This window comes from Sceloporus undulatus, chromosome 4, assembly GCF_019175285.1.
Source record: "Sceloporus undulatus isolate JIND9_A2432 ecotype Alabama chromosome 4, SceUnd_v1.1, whole genome shotgun sequence".
Taxonomy (NCBI): Eukaryota; Metazoa; Chordata; class Lepidosauria; order Squamata; family Phrynosomatidae; genus Sceloporus; species Sceloporus undulatus.
This window is the reverse complement of record NC_056525.1, coordinates 37,621,771-37,637,465: the sequence shown is the minus strand read 5'-3', so window position 1 is coordinate 37,637,465 and position 15,695 is coordinate 37,621,771. Positions and strand designations below refer to the sequence as shown.

At 40.1% G+C, this 15,695-nt stretch overlaps 1 protein-coding gene across 16 annotated transcripts in view; it reads right to left on the bottom strand.

The window, feature by feature from the left end:
- The window catches only part of EPB41L1 (erythrocyte membrane protein band 4.1 like 1), a 304,150-nt gene that overhangs the window by 68,602 nt on the left and 219,853 nt on the right, over positions 1-15,695 (bottom strand). For all 16 annotated transcript variants that reach the window (XM_042466080.1, XM_042466083.1, XM_042466085.1 and 13 more), the window contains one exon: positions 6,767-6,931. In XM_042466080.1, coding sequence (XP_042322014.1) covers positions 6,767-6,931 — 165 coding nt within the window. The remainder of the gene's footprint in view (positions 1-6,766; positions 6,932-15,695) is intronic.

The following is a 15,695-nucleotide window of genomic DNA, read 5'->3' as shown; positions in this document are numbered from 1 at the left end:
AAAGTCCTTCCTGCAATTGGGCAGGAAGGATGGGACAGGGATGAGACATTGACGCCCTGTCCCTAATGTGATAATCTCCATTCTCTCAGCATCAGAGGATGGCAATGGCAAAGGCAAAGCCCCTCTGGAGAATATTGCCAAGGATAGATTTGCCTTAGGGCCGCCATAAATCAGAAAGGACTTGAAGGCACATGAGAACAAATACAGCTATAAAGACTCTGAGAGAGTTTAGGTATCATATCACAATGAACCTAAAAAAAAACAAAAAACAAAAAAAACTCCAACCCCTAAACAATATAGATCTTGTCCTCAGGCTCATAATTCATAAAGGCATAATGCAAATAGGAAGTGTGGGAGCAGGACTATGCTGCCTGGGGATACCAGGAGTTTCAGTGCAAGCATATGGAAAGGACCACGTTGGGATGGCTGCTTGAATTTCTTTGTGGGCAGTCATAAAAGTTATCTACAGAAGGTGGGAAGCATCCCATACACAGCAACAAAGATTTTAATTTTTCATGCTCTTAAAATTTATAATAATAGGAGGCCTGCATTCCTCCAAAAGATATTTAAATGGAAATACTCCAACAACAGAGCCAACAGAATCACAGCTGAAGAGCCTGAGCTAAAGTGTGTGTGTGTGTGTATATGTCTGTGTGTGTGTGTTGTAAATTGCTACTACCCGCAAGAAGCAATATATAACAGTAGTAACCTATTAAACTAAAGCAATTAACATTTTTCTCCACAAAAGTACTTCACTGTACGCAAACTCATTATCTCACACAGTAAAAAAGCACTGAATCAATTTAGGCATTTAACATGGGTCTCTTTCATTTTTCATTCAAAAGCAGGTTCAGGAGATCAACTTTTGTGAGTGACAACTTGCACTGAGAAACTAAGTATCCATGAATGAGACAAGTACCAATAACATATCTGGTAGATGATAATAAAATACTGCTTTCAACGAATACTTATTGAAAAGTGCTAGATACATCACACCTATTTAGTCAGATTGGAAAACCTTGCCTAAATTTTCTTTTTACTATGATCATACCATCCTTTTTCTTCTGTTGCTGTACTCACTTTCCACCACTCCATGGATCACTCACGATTCTAGTCCTTACTTGTAAGTTTTGCACTTGTCAACCTCACACATTCCCAGTCAAAATTTCTTCTTGGTACTGTATTTTCTTCTTCCTTTCTGTTCCTGGAATAGTTGCCTGTCTGTACTCTCCAATTTTTCTGGTTAGCAGGACAGCACTGGTGTCTCTGCTGTCCTGCTTTCGCAGCTACTTTTAAAATGTTCCAATTTCTCCCTCCTCATCTTCCTTCTCTTCCCACTCCCTTTTTGTCCATGCCTTTCTTCAGTTGCTGCAAACTGAGCTCAGCATTCAAAAGTAGCTCATACTCAGCTCAGCAGAAGGAAGAGACCAGATTTTTGCCTATAAGCTCAGGAAAGAGCAACTGCTGCAGCATCTCCTAGCTGTGGAACAGAACCCTGGCTGCATCCACACTGCAGAAATAATCCGGTTTGACACCACTTTAGCAGCCATGGCTCAAAGTTATAGAATTTTGGGAATGTGCCAGATCTACACAGTGCCACAGCAAAGAAACAGTAAGTTGTAGATATTGAACATTAGAAGAAATTTTATTGTTTACTTACTTTGTGAGAGATTTATTTAGTTTTTCCTGCAGAACAATGTTTCACTAATATCAATAGGTTACTCCTACATAAATATGTACACAATTATAACCTGAGACATTCCAAAAGACCAAATGGACTGTATGTATTTCTTTATGACAATCATGTTTTCCCCCCAACTATATTGTTCTTAACTAAGTATATCCCATTTACCTCCTGGAGCTGAAAGGACTGCAGATGAACATATGTCCATCTTCATTTTTGACAGTTGCATCTACTGCTTGACTCATTCTCCATCAAGGCTTTATATATAGCCTCCTATTTAAACTTACTCCACTTTCTACTATCTTGTAAAATTCACCTGCCCATATGGCAGCTACACCCTTCTCTCCTTAACCCCCCCCCCCTGCCAAAATTACACTTGCCTAATGTAGAGAGGAAACACTTTCATCCTTATTTTAGTGCTCCACATCTAAACAGTTAGTAAGCTAAGAGCAGTAGAGTGACACAGATCTCTCTGTGCATTGCCAATGGCAAAATATCAGACACAGTTTTCAGAGTAGGACAGCTAATTCCATGAGCCCTTTTAGGTTGCTGAAGCTCTCCTCTCTAGCTTTGAAAATTCCTTTAATAATCTGTTCTATTCCACCACCATCACCCCCTTTTGCTTAAAGATAACTTTCATCTCGGTAACAATCAGATCCTCTGCAGTCACAGTAAAGCTCCCTCTCAGAATCTTACTGTTAAGGGATGTCAGCTAAAGAGTGACTGCTGGAGAGCTAAGATGAAAGCAGCAGACAGGCTCTGATCCTTTTCACCTTCTCTTGGTCCTTTTCCCCCCACTGTATTTATTTTACTATTCTTTCATATTCTCCAAAGCAGCTTTCAGTGTGAAGGGCCTGAATCCAGTTGCTAGTCCCAACTGTAGTATACCCACTGAATCCACGGGATTTACAGTCAGTCCTCTATACCCATGGATTTTTTTATCCACAAATTTAAGCATCCATGGCTTGAAAATATTTTTTTAAATATGAATTCCAAAAAGCAAACTTTGATTTTTTTCCCATTTTATATAAGGGACACAATGTTACTATGCCACTGTATTTAATGGGACTTGAGCATCCACCAATTTTGGTATCCACAGGGTTTCCCAGAACCACACTGCAATGGATACCAAGCGGATACCATGTATAAGTGCTTATCAGTAATTGATTCAATGTGTTTATTCTATTTAGGACTAGCAATTGGTTTAGGCCTACAAAAGCAAATATAAACAAAATCAATCAAAAGAACATGCCACACAAGAAACAGTAAAATTAATTTCATGAAGCCATTAGGAATCTGTTTAAACAGAAAAATCAAACCAAGTTACAGTGGGCTTTGTTGAGCTTCTTTGATGAAAATGTTTCTCAATGTAGGGGACACTTCTAAAAAAGCCCTGCTTCTTGTCAATGCCAGCAGTACCTAGCAGTACAAAGAACCTTTTCTTCTTAGCCCTGAAACAGATGGGCCAAAATGATCATGCCAGGACCTTGCCAGCCCTGATAACATTGGGACTGTGGTGCTGCATGAGACTGCTTCCAAGGCAGGCTGCTGGCAGGAGTGGATATAGTTCACTTCTTTTTGTCAGTCTTTCCAGGTTGGAGTGGGCTCAGATCTGTTTCCGGCCACTCTCAGGGCATGCGTCGTACAAATGCCATGCCTCCTACATGGCCTGAAGCTGGCGTTGTTTGCCTGTCTATTTCAGACCTTATATGTATTTGAGTTGCCACAGGTTCTCTGACACTGACAGGCTCTGTCTATTATAGGTTACATTTTCACTGCAGAAATAACCCCGTTTTTAACTGCCATGGCTCAGTGCCACGGAATTCTAGCAATTGCAGTTTGTTGTGGCACCAGAGCTCTCTGGCAGAGAAGGCTAAATATCTCACGAAACTACAATTCCCAGAATTCCACAACAATGGCCATGGCAGTTAAAGTGGTGTCAGCCTGAATTATTTCTGCAGTGTGGATGGAGCCTCAGAGATCATAAACCTTGAGTGGATCATTATGAAAAGGACCCAAATCTAAACATACCAGGAATTCAGGAAATGCTATCACAAATTGAGAATTAATGCAGAACACTAAAGAGACTAGCCCTCTAAGCGAGATCACCTTTTCCATGATTGTTTAAGGAAACAATGGTATCTTCTGCAGCCAAATGTGGTTCCATGCATCATATGAGAAAAAGACTGCTCTCCATTTCTATTGCATTTATGCTAGAGCAAATAAGTCTCAAAACAAAAATCTTCATGTAGCCCTACCCTTTAACCTAGAAAATCTCTGCTCTTTTACTAAATTGGGTTACAGGTCTTTGTTTGTTTATGTCATCTTGCTCACATTACAATTGTGATATGGAAGCTTCTTTAAATAGTTTTTTAAGTAGCTGCCACCATGGAGTAGCCTATTGGCATTCAAAAATACATCATCCAGATCAAGAAGTCACTCCACTACCACAGACACCCTTGCACTAGTGTACAGTAAATCCACTAACTTGCATGCTCGGGCATGGCATGCATGCAGTTGCTTCACAAGGGGTAGGTTCTCCTCCTGCCTCTCTTTTTCAGGCAGAGCGAATTTGGAGAAGAAGGGCTTCCCCATCCTCCATAAACATTTTCTTGAAGGGATGTGATGATCAGCTTTCTGCTTTGCATCTGCTGTACTTTTAATTCCCCTACCCTTTAATGGATCCAGCAAAAGATGCTGTCTTGACCAACAGAGGCTACCACTGCTCTCAGTGGAAAGCAATGCTTGGAATATCTTAAAATTAATTATACTGGAGCTAGCTGAGAGAAGGGAGGGGGCATTCTACATCTCTGGCAACAACACAAAGCAGTTGAGAGAGAGGATATCAGACAAGACAGAATCAGCCCATCAGCAGAAATCAAGAAGTTAGGGCCCCCTGAGAGGAAGACATTTCGAGCCAAGCCTTTCCAATAGTGATATTCTGCTTATAGAGGATACTACTCCTTCCCCTTCTCTGATCAGCCATTCCCATTTCATTCTGCTTCTCTCGAAAGCTGTGAGGAGAATGTGAAGGAGTTTCTTTTTGAAACATCAGTCCCCCACCTACCATGACCTTAGCTAGCATGGCTACTGGTTATGCTGGATGGGAAATTCTTGGAATTGTTATCCATGTTTTCCAAGCTCTGTTTGCTAGCACCTCAAGTCCCTTAAGAAACTGAGCTTGCACCTTTGAAGTGGAAATATACTACTTCATGTTATTTTCACTAGGAGCATCCACCTGTGTATTTCTGAACAAGAATATTCTTTTCTGTGGTTTTTGGAATACAGTGGTGCCTCGGGTTACGAAAGTAATTCGTTCCGCGGCCGCTTTCGTAACCCGAAAAGCCTTCGTAAGCCGAATTGCCATAGGCGCTAATGGGGAAAAGCCGCGATTCCGTGCGAAAAAGCCGAAAAAAGCACCAAAAGCTTTTTCGTAACCCGAAAAAACATTCGTAACCCGAAACAATAATTCCCTATGGGATTTTTTCGTATCCCGAAAATTTCGTAACCTGGGTATTTCGTATCCCGAGGTACCACTGTACAAGACTATCTTAAAGGCTACTATGTCAACACTTCATATCTAAACACATACAGAATCACTTATAAATGATACGGAGGAAAAAGACACACTTTCCTATGTCTGTCTATTTTGCTATGAACCCCCCCCTCCCCCCGGATAATATCAACATGCATCCAAGACTCAAGCAACTATTCTTGTATCTGTTACCACAGAACAAAAAATATTACAAGATACTAATTGCTGCAGTCATTGCCTTTTTTTACATAGTTGCAAATGCCACAATCATTCTATTTTCTGTAACACTCAGTTTTGAAACCATACCATAAATACCTAGTTGGCTTCTACATCACTTACATTGTTCCTTCTCTAAATTACACTCATCTCTCATACAACCATTAAGACTGTGAAATTGTTTGCAATACATCTGGCTCATTCCCCCTCCCCCCACATCACTTTAAGATGCACTGGTCAGAAGGCCTCCAAATTTGTTTAGAAAATCCAAATTTGATAATATAGACAGCTCTTATCATAACATACATCCAAAGGTATCCTCACATATAATAGCACTCCCTTCCCCAGTGTGATCCCCACAAGGTGTGTTGAGAGGGCTTCAACTGGTTATCATTTACAGTTGTCCAGAATCTCTGTTGGCCACTTGTGGGGTCACATTTTGTGCAGATGTGCTAGATGACAGAAAAACAACCATGCAGGAACTTACTGTTGCTATTACTTTACTGGACTGCAAATTCCAGCATCCCCCAGTCAGCAGGGTCAGTGGCCATACTGGCTGGGAAATTCTAGATGTTGTGATCAAAAAATGTAATCATTCCCAACTCTGATCTGTCTCATCAAGACTTCTTTGACTATCCTATTTAGTTTTGTAAGGCATAAGAGGAGGGAAACAAGACTTTCCATGTCAATCCCACTTTCACACATACTCTGCATAAGAGGGCAAACTGTGTCTCCTCAAAATTTTCAAGAGTATACCCACTTTTTTCCCACCATGAAAGTAAAGAATGGATTGCTTTCCATTCACTTGATAGTTCCAGGTTCAATGGTTCCAGGCTCTATGGAGATGTGAGCCATGGTTTAGATAGCTTTCCTTCTTGCAGGAAAGCAGATGTGTACAACAAAACATGAAAGAACTGGTAATTGTATAAATGAAGTTTTGGAAGCTTTTATCATAGCTCAATGTATTGCCTGTATGCTATTAATAACATTTTCTTCCTTGAGGGATCCCAGTCAAAGTTACATAAATTCTCACTCTTGCTTTCTCTCCCTTCCTCTTACACACATACACTGACTACGCTTCATTTTTCACCATAAGACACAAATAGCAAGCAGCCCACACTTAGAAACATGTGAGTCACTCACACCTGCTTTTCATGTGCATCCCTACAGGGACCATTAATTGATTTAACCCACTGATCATTGATCTTTTAAAAGCAAGGTTTTTAGGGTATGTTGTTCCCAGAAATCGAGGCCTATGGTAGTGTGCAGCATACATTCTGCATAAGCAAATTAGTGGATTTTAAATGCCAAGCATTACACCCATGGCTTACCTCCACTTCACACTCATATTCTGAGGCATCAAGCAGGGTCACTCTGCAGATAGCACTTTTGAGCTTCTTGGTGACCTTCTGAGGTGATTTCTGGGTCTTGCTAGGAGTAGTTTTTTCAGATATCCCATCTGCTTCACTGTAGTCCTTTTCATCCATGTCCACAGCCTGGAATGGGGAAAAAGAAATGGGATGGGGAAAATACATTGTTACTCTCCATTACTGAAAATGTGCTCTATGTTAGGAACTAGGCATAAAATTCTGCTGGAAGTTGGCTCGAAACATTTGGGTTATTTTTCCTAGTATTTGGCATTGTGTGTCTTCAAGCTGCCTGTCGACTTATGAATTTCATAAGGTTTTCTTGGGCAAGAAATACTCAGAGGTAGTTTTGTCAGTTCCTTCCTCTGAAATACAGCTTGAAATATGTTTTATAAATAGATCTTTTTGTAAACACCCTTTTGGAAGGAAATACACAGTAGCCACTCCTAATTCGTGGGGGATCTGTTCCAGATGCCCCCCACCTGTGAAAATGGTGGCTCGCAAATATACAAGTCCCTTTGAACATAAAGGAGCATGCACCCCATTTTATCCCCTTCCATTTGCTGCCCACAAATGGAAGAGGAATGCAGACTCTAAGTCCACAAAAACGGAGGGGCGAGTGTATATGCAATTTTTCCAGTGCTCAAAACTATGGGATTTCAGTATCTATAGCACAGCTAGCTATAGAAAATAACTCGCCCCTCCCAAATATACTCAAGATACATCAATTAGCTTTCTTTAGCATAGCATGTGGATTCCTTCACCCACCTCATGCTTATTATCAGATGTGGAGTATACACAACTATAATCTTTCTTGTGGCTGTAGCATACTCTTCAACTGTCCTGATTTGGCAGAGGCGGTCTCAAGTAACCCTCTGTCATCCCATTTTTCTGCTGCTTTTAAAATGTACCAATTTCTTTCTCCCCCTCCCAATTTTCCTCTTTGTCCTCAGCTTACTTCAGTTGCTGCAAATTTAATGCAAAGTGAAAAAGTATTTTGTATCCTGTTCTGTGAGGGGAGATTAGAAGAGGCAAAAACATGCCCTTCCCTGTGGAGTCTAACAAAAGGAAACTGCTGCAGCCCTTCTCACTTATGTGTTCTTCCTCCTTTTGCTATCTTGACCCCACTCTGTTGTTTGGCCACATGTATCCCAGCTTTCATCTGTTGGAGGATATGCTATATTTGGGGAAATTATCTTTTGGGTTACAACTCCGACGCTGCCTTTGCCAGCATTGTAAACTTTTCCAACCACTGATATTATGTCCCTGCCTAACAGTATTTTAGTTGAATGCTTCAACTGAATAAATTTAGGGCAGGGTGAGAAGGCAATAGATGAAATCCCAAGTAGGCACAATGATCTCCTAAGGGCAAATAAGATGCACTATCAGAACTCTATAAAATGCTAACAGCTTGAAACTCTCCCAAAGTGACTGCTATGCTCTATGCAAAGCTCTGTTAGAGACAATGTGCCATTAGCTAGAATGGCAAGGCTCTTCCCATTAGTGATATTCTGGATATTAACCCACTATTCAGCAATATGGTCAGAATGGATTCTTGTTGTAATTCTAATCCCATACAGTAATAAAGACATGTCTGATGCAGAAAACCCCAAGAGGGAAAGAAGGTTGGCGAGGTTTGGTTTTAGCATTGCAAGACTACCCTTTGACAGAATTACCTGGAGATAGAAATTTTGCCTAAGGGCTCCTTCCCATTGGAGGAATGATTCGATTTCTGATCCAGCTTGGCTGCGTGTCAGAAATCGATCCCAAAAGGTCCCTCATTCCCACTACACACAAGATTTACCTTACTCCAGAGTAAGTGCATTTTTTTGGCATGATTCTTGTTCCCATTTGTGCTCCGGGTATCAATCATTTGACGGCAGTAGGAAGAAGGAAGGGAGAGAGAGAGAAGCCCCCAAGTTGGGGATGGAGGAGGGGGAAGAAGGCTTGGGAAGAAGGGAGAAATGGGGGACTTCTGGAAGCAGGGAGGGAGAGAAATGAAGGACTCTGGCAAATGCAAGGCAAACGGGACTTCTGGGAGCACTGGGAGGGAGAGAAACGCAGAACTGCTGGGGCATCCTGGGAAGGGAGAAATGGAGGACAATGTTTTTTTTTAATTAAACTGAGCGCATATGTGATTGATTGCTTTAGCAACTACATGCCTTTGCAAGTAGATGCAAAAGTGATCAATCAAATACGCACTCAGTTTAATTAAAAAAAAAAACCAAGTACAAAGGCAGCACTGACAGGGGAGAGAAATGGTGGATCTGTCATAAACTGAGGAGGGATGGTAAACACCCCTCTGCCATTTGTCCCTCCCCTCCTGAATGCTGAGATTCCAATCTGTCGTTCCCACCTATCTGACTCACTTCAGGATCGATTTCTGTTAAAAGAACTGCAAAAAACAACAACACACAAAACACCAAAACAACAGTATCAAGTAACCCCAGTTTATTCGTGCTTGCCCCACTTCTTTCCTCCTGGAATCGATCCAATGAGGATCAGAAGCAAGTTCAAATGGGAACGAGAGTTGTTTGCCCCTAATCCTGCTTCGGAGCAAACTGCAATGGGAATGAGCCCTAAAATAGAAACTTACTGCTGATAGCTCCTTGCTGGGTATGGCTCACTGCTCTCCATGACACAACACAGTGTTCACTCACCTAAAGCCTTATTCAGGGCTCCTGGCAAAATAGCCTTTCTCAATCAATGGGCAGATAGACCATGAAACATTTTTTCGTAAAGGCATAGTGTAAGCATTTCCCAGATACAAAATTATTGACAATCTTCTAATACCTGAAGACTTAGTGAACCCAGGCAGATCTTCATAGTGACCAATACAGATCTGTAAGGAATCTACTATGGTGACTTTTTGTGGAGTGTTCCCCTGCTCAGAGTAGACAGGGCCTTGGGTTCCAAAATCTGCACATTATCAGATGGCTGCAGATATGTGCAATCAAATGGTCTTAGAAAAATGAGCACATTTGAAATGTGCAGAGACATACAAGCATGCTGGAGTGCACTTCGTGAATAGAAGAAATGTGAACAGAAAAAAAGTTTTTTTATTTTCAAAAAAAGATTATGCAAAAAAGATGATGGGTTCATCTCATATAAAAAACAAACAAGCCCAAAACCCAAACACAGACAGAAGCAGGCATGGTCCAGAGACAGAAGTGGCAAAAGAGGGAAGATCTGAGTTGATATGGTGGCTTGCTGCCACACCCCTTAGCAGCTGCACTGAGGGACCTGCACTATACATGCCAATTGCCAGTTTAGGGCAATTCCAACTCACTTGAATTGACTCCTTGGCACAGAAGGCTGGGGGTAGCGTTTCGTTGTATCTGCTGCCCATCCCTAGCACCCAGGTGACACCTGCCATTGTCACTTAAAGGAGAATTTTCAACAATTTTTTTCTTTATTAAAATTTTAATTCATTTTATTGGTATTTAACAACAGTACAGTCCTGGTATTACAATAATTCACCCCTTGTAACAAAGAGCTCAATCCCTTCCCATCTCTCCCCTAATTTTACAAAAAGATGCACAGTACTGATGGTATCTGACACCAGAGAGACCTTTGATATAACAAGGGTGTATTAACATATGATGGAAATGTAATCAAAAAGAAGGAATGTGGTGGACTTGTGATAAAGAAAGAAAATATTATACTCAGATACATTCTATTATAGAAGGTATTCTGAAATTTAAAATCCAATTGAAGCCAGAACTTTTGTTTTTATTGACGTTGATGGATGAACAGATGGAGAAGAAATGTCCAGTATATGGTTACAGTTGCAAGAATTACTCTATGCACAGAAATGCAAAAAGAATGGTTGCTGAATTGGATAAATTGATAAATTTGATTACAGAAATAAATTTAAAAACAAAAGGAATTGATAACTGAATTTATGATAAAATGTTGAAGGAAAATGGCACTTGTAGGGTTCGAAGAATAGTAGAACTGAATAATATGTAGAAGCGTATGAGAGAGGGGGGATAGAATTATTTGATAACTACAAACATCATCTAGCAAGTTGAAATACATATGTATCCCTCCCCTTTTTGTTATAACTGTTATTTTTTGTAGAGTCTGATATCACTAGTTAGTTATGCAGATGTAGTTTTCCTTATACTGTAAGTTGTTTAATATTACTAAAAGTTGTGTGTTAATAAAAAATATTGAGGTGGAAAAAAGGAAGTGAGATTTCATCCCAAATACTGCTGTAATGAAAAACTGCACTGTGGGTTGACCTACAATTTTACAAAGAAAGGCCTATGCTAGGTTGACAGTGATGTGTGTCTCTTCTATGGGCAGTCTTTTAATCATGTTAGAACTCAGTGGTGTTGCTACTTAGGTTAAAAGCAGGAGTGTAAAACAGAAACATGCACTATCTTCAGCTCAGCAAACTCCCTCTTGCTCATTCTGCAGTCCTTTGTGGCATGTTGTTATTGTCAACTGGGCAAGGGACCTGAAAAGTAAAAACCAGCACTCTAGTCTCCTGGCTCCACTTCTTATCTTGCATACATGCTTCCACTTTGTGAGTAGTGGACTTCCTCTGGTTCACTATCCTTGGCAGCTTGCTTAGGGTAAAATATGTCTCCCTCCAGGTCCAAGAACTTGCTTTGACTAGTAAGTGAACTTTTGTGCACTTTTTTCAGTACCTTCTTGGTCATATTGCTTTTGCCATTCATCAGACAGGATCCACATGCTGATCATGTTTCATGGATGTTATTCTTCCCATTTCTTATCAGTAGTTCTATCTTGGCTCTGTTCTGATAGTCTCTGCCTCTGACCTTGTGCCTGGCTCATAGACAATGATCCTATTTAACAGTCTAGTTTGGTTCTTGGCCCTTGAAATCCTGCCTATGAGTCAGCCATGGGCTGATATTGCTTCCTCTCCTCTAGACGTGCACAATCGCAAAGACTCAGAGTCCCAAAGTAACAGCTATTCATATTCTGTGCTGATTCTCTTTGACCTGACTGCCCATCACTTAAAATGAATAGAGAAATGAAATCTCACCACTTGTTTTATAAATGCAAGTGTGATCTAAATGTTAGTTTTGTTAATATTTATTATTTGTTTACTGAAATTATATACTGTCCAATAGGTATATAATCATAGAATTCAACATAATGGGCCCTTGATATCCACTGAGGTTTGGTTCCAAGACACCCCATAAATACCAAAATACATGGATGTTCAAGCCCCATTATATACAATGACATAGTGAAATGGTGTCCCTTATATAAAATGGCGAAGGGGTAGAATTCAGAGACATAGCCATGTTAGTCTGGAACCAGTGTGCAAAGGGATCTTGTAACACCTTTGAGACTAACTGAGTGAAGGATCTAGGGTTGACCATATAGCAAATCCAATAATATCCAAGCAATGATACCTTTATTGAGCCAATCAAAATGCACAATTACATGTTGCAAGCTATCTGCAGATAGCCCTCCCTACCATCTGAACTAAAACCAGAAAACAGAATGCAAGGACTATGACTAACAAATTCAATTTTTTTCTCCTGTTTGCCTGATGAAGAAGCCAGGAATTGTGGAATTGTGCATTTTGGTTGTCCCAATAAAGGTATCATTGTTTGGATGAGTGAAGGATGCATGCCATGCATCTGGGGAAGTAGACCAGGTCTATGAAAGTTTATCCTATAATTTTTTTCACTCACTCTCAAAGGAACAAAGATTGCTTTGTAAAACATTTAAAATTCAGGGTTTGCTTTTTGGATTTTTTTTCTTTTTCTTTTTAATATTTTTAAAGCATGGATGATGGAATCCGTGGATATGGAAGGGCTAATTGTCACCAAAGTAACAAAAATAGTGCTGCCCATATACCTCACCTAATGAACCTGTGGCTTTCCAGATGCTGATGGATTCCATCACCCATCAACTCCAGCTACCATAGCCAATGGACAGTCTAAAAGGAATCTAACAACATCTTAAGAGTCATGGGTTCCTTATTCCTGCTCTAAAGGAAACAACTGCTTTCAACAAGCCTTCATATTATAAAAATTCAAGAAAGTTGACTTTCTGAGTTCAATTAATATTATTATGAAGTTAAATACAGTTAGCCCTTCTTATACACATTTTTTAATATACGGATTCAAGCATCCACAGATTCAAGCATCCACGGTTTGAAAATGTTTTAAAAAGTATAAATTTCAAATATCAAGCTTTGATTTTCCATTTTCTATAAGGGACACCATTTTGCTATGTCATTATATTTAATGGGACTTGGGTAGCCACAGATTTTGTTATCCACGGGGGATCTTGGAACCAAACCACAGCGTATAACAAGGATCCACTTTATATGAATAACAAAGAACAACAGGATAGCCCCCCTCCCCCAACAAATATCTACAGAAAATAATGACTTCCCTGTAAGTAGGTATGAATGAACAAGAATGAAACATCTAAAATCTGGATCCACTGGCTAATTAATGATCCTTTGCCACAATGGCCATGACACAGTGGCTATATCATAAATAGAGGTCAAAAAACCCAAAATGACAGTTCTTAGATACATCGGGTCATGAAAGGTTTTTAGAAACATCTTAGTTCATTGCTCGAATACACTCCAGAACATGGAGAGCCTGATACAGCATTAGTGGCATCCCAAGATAAGATTTCTAATGTTTGAAGAAGACTGAAGGAAGATGCTGACAACAGTGAGAAATAAAATCTCAAGCCTTTTATCTCCCAATTCTAAACGTTTACTCAGAAGTACATTTTCCTGATTCCAATGACATTATAATGGAAGCACACTTAGAAAAGTAGCTTAAGGTGACTCAGGCAGATGTATCTCTTGACCAACAGCAGCTGTTCAGTTACCTCTGGGCAACTATAAGTACCTTTCGGCTGATTTTCCCAGCCAATCAAGTAGTTGCTCTATATTTGATCAGATGGGAAGTGCTCTCAAATGGCCCAGAATCAGTCCAGATAATTTTCATGCTTATCAGATGGAAATGACTTCTGGCAGATGTCATGGCATCTGAAAGTAACAAAGATTGTTTATTTCTTTCCTGCCTCAATCCACACAGCTTTTTAGGCATTATCTTTTCTGTATGGGGATTGCAGGGGGATATAGCATAATGGGTTTGTTTTCATTTTGTCCTTTGGCTTCCTAGTCAGTTTTTCCCATGCCAAGGGCCTGGTCTGCCATTTTTCTTCTTCCCTGTAGAAAAATACCCATTATCTACTTGCTACTCTATTTATATGACTATTGTGACTATGAATTCATTAGCTCCACATGCAATTGAACGAGATGCAAGAGTTCCCTCTCCATGTATTAATGAAACTTTCTTAAAGAGGAAAGGAAAGAGAATGGCTTTCAGGGGTGGAACAATTTCTGAATGTTATACTATCCAGTAACACTGGGTACTTCATTATATTATAGAGGATAAACAAAGATTCTATATAGATGTGAAGCTTAAGGGAGAATTAAATGTCTTTGCGGCAGATGGGCAAGGTCAAAATATAACCTTGGCAAAACAAGCTCCATATTGATTCTCCGTCACTATGGGACTTCAATACAGCCTCATGTATTTTTCTAAGCAGGAACAAGACAGCACCGCAGGCTGCTCAACCATGTGAGATGGAAAACAAACTACAGCCCTCCCACTGCACGTGTTCCTCCTGATGCTGATAATTGTGGTTTGAAGATTTCTTTGAGATCTCGCCTTCTCTTCTCTAGGAGGTCTGGTCTTAATAAAGGATAGAGGCTTACAGAATTTTACTACAGGCCAAGTCTCCCTTATCCAAAATGTTTGGGATTAGAAGTGTTTTGGATTTTGGATGTTTTGGGACTTTGTATTTGTATATACATACATAATCAGATATCCTGGAGCTGGGATCCAGGTCTAAACACAAAATTGTATACAATTTTATTCCAATATTTATACAATATTTTTAATAATTTTGTGCATGAAACAAAGTTTGTGTACACTGCAGAAAGCAAAGGGGTCACTTTATCAGTCACCCATGAGAAATGTTTTGGTTTTTTGAATATTTCCAATTTTTGGAATTCTGGACAAGGATTACTCAACCTGTATACTCAGTCAGGCATTCCAATATGTGCCAGATTTGCAAGTAAACCTTTTGCTCTTTCATGACTTACTGCAATTCAAAGTACAGTGTGCCTGCGTCATACGCTGAAAGCAGTGAAAGAAGAAGTGGCGCCGCATGCTGGAAGAAGCAATGGTGTGCGTTCCCATGGGGCACGCGCGCTGCCACGCCACCACAAGCATGAGCCCCATTACTTCTAATGGGGCTGAAGCATAGGTGGAATTTCTTTTACGCGGGGGTGTGTGTGTGTTCCAGAACGGATCCCCCATGTAAAATAAAGGACCACTGTACTAGCAACTTTTGGGTAGAGTTCCAGTTAGTTTTTGAGGTGTAGCTCAACAGAATCTGCCCCATCCATGCAGCAGTTTGCCACATTGGGTTTTCTACTGGGAATTATAGCCCCAGTCTCCCCCCCCCCCAACTTTATTTTTAGCTTCCAAGATGGGACAGGACCACTTTCTGTCTTGCACTTTTGTGCAGCAGATCTTGGAGCAGTTACACCTGGACTTGTCAGTTTGGGCTCCAAGGCTGACAAAATAAGGAGCAGGACTGCAGATTTCATTTTATTTTTTTTAATTCATTAGCCAAATTGAGCATCTTACTGCAAAGGTACATTACAAATACCATTAAAAACAAATAAAATAATAAAGGTAGGAATTTAAGTTTGCTGTTCTCCGCAGCATGGGAATTCTTTCTACAAATGCCAGAAGTGTGCAGAGTTGTTGCTGATCTTGTTTTTTTTTATTTACAGCCTGCCTTTCCCTCTAAACTGGCACTCAAAGCAATGTAGATTTATTTTAAAAAAGATGGCAGTTAAAAT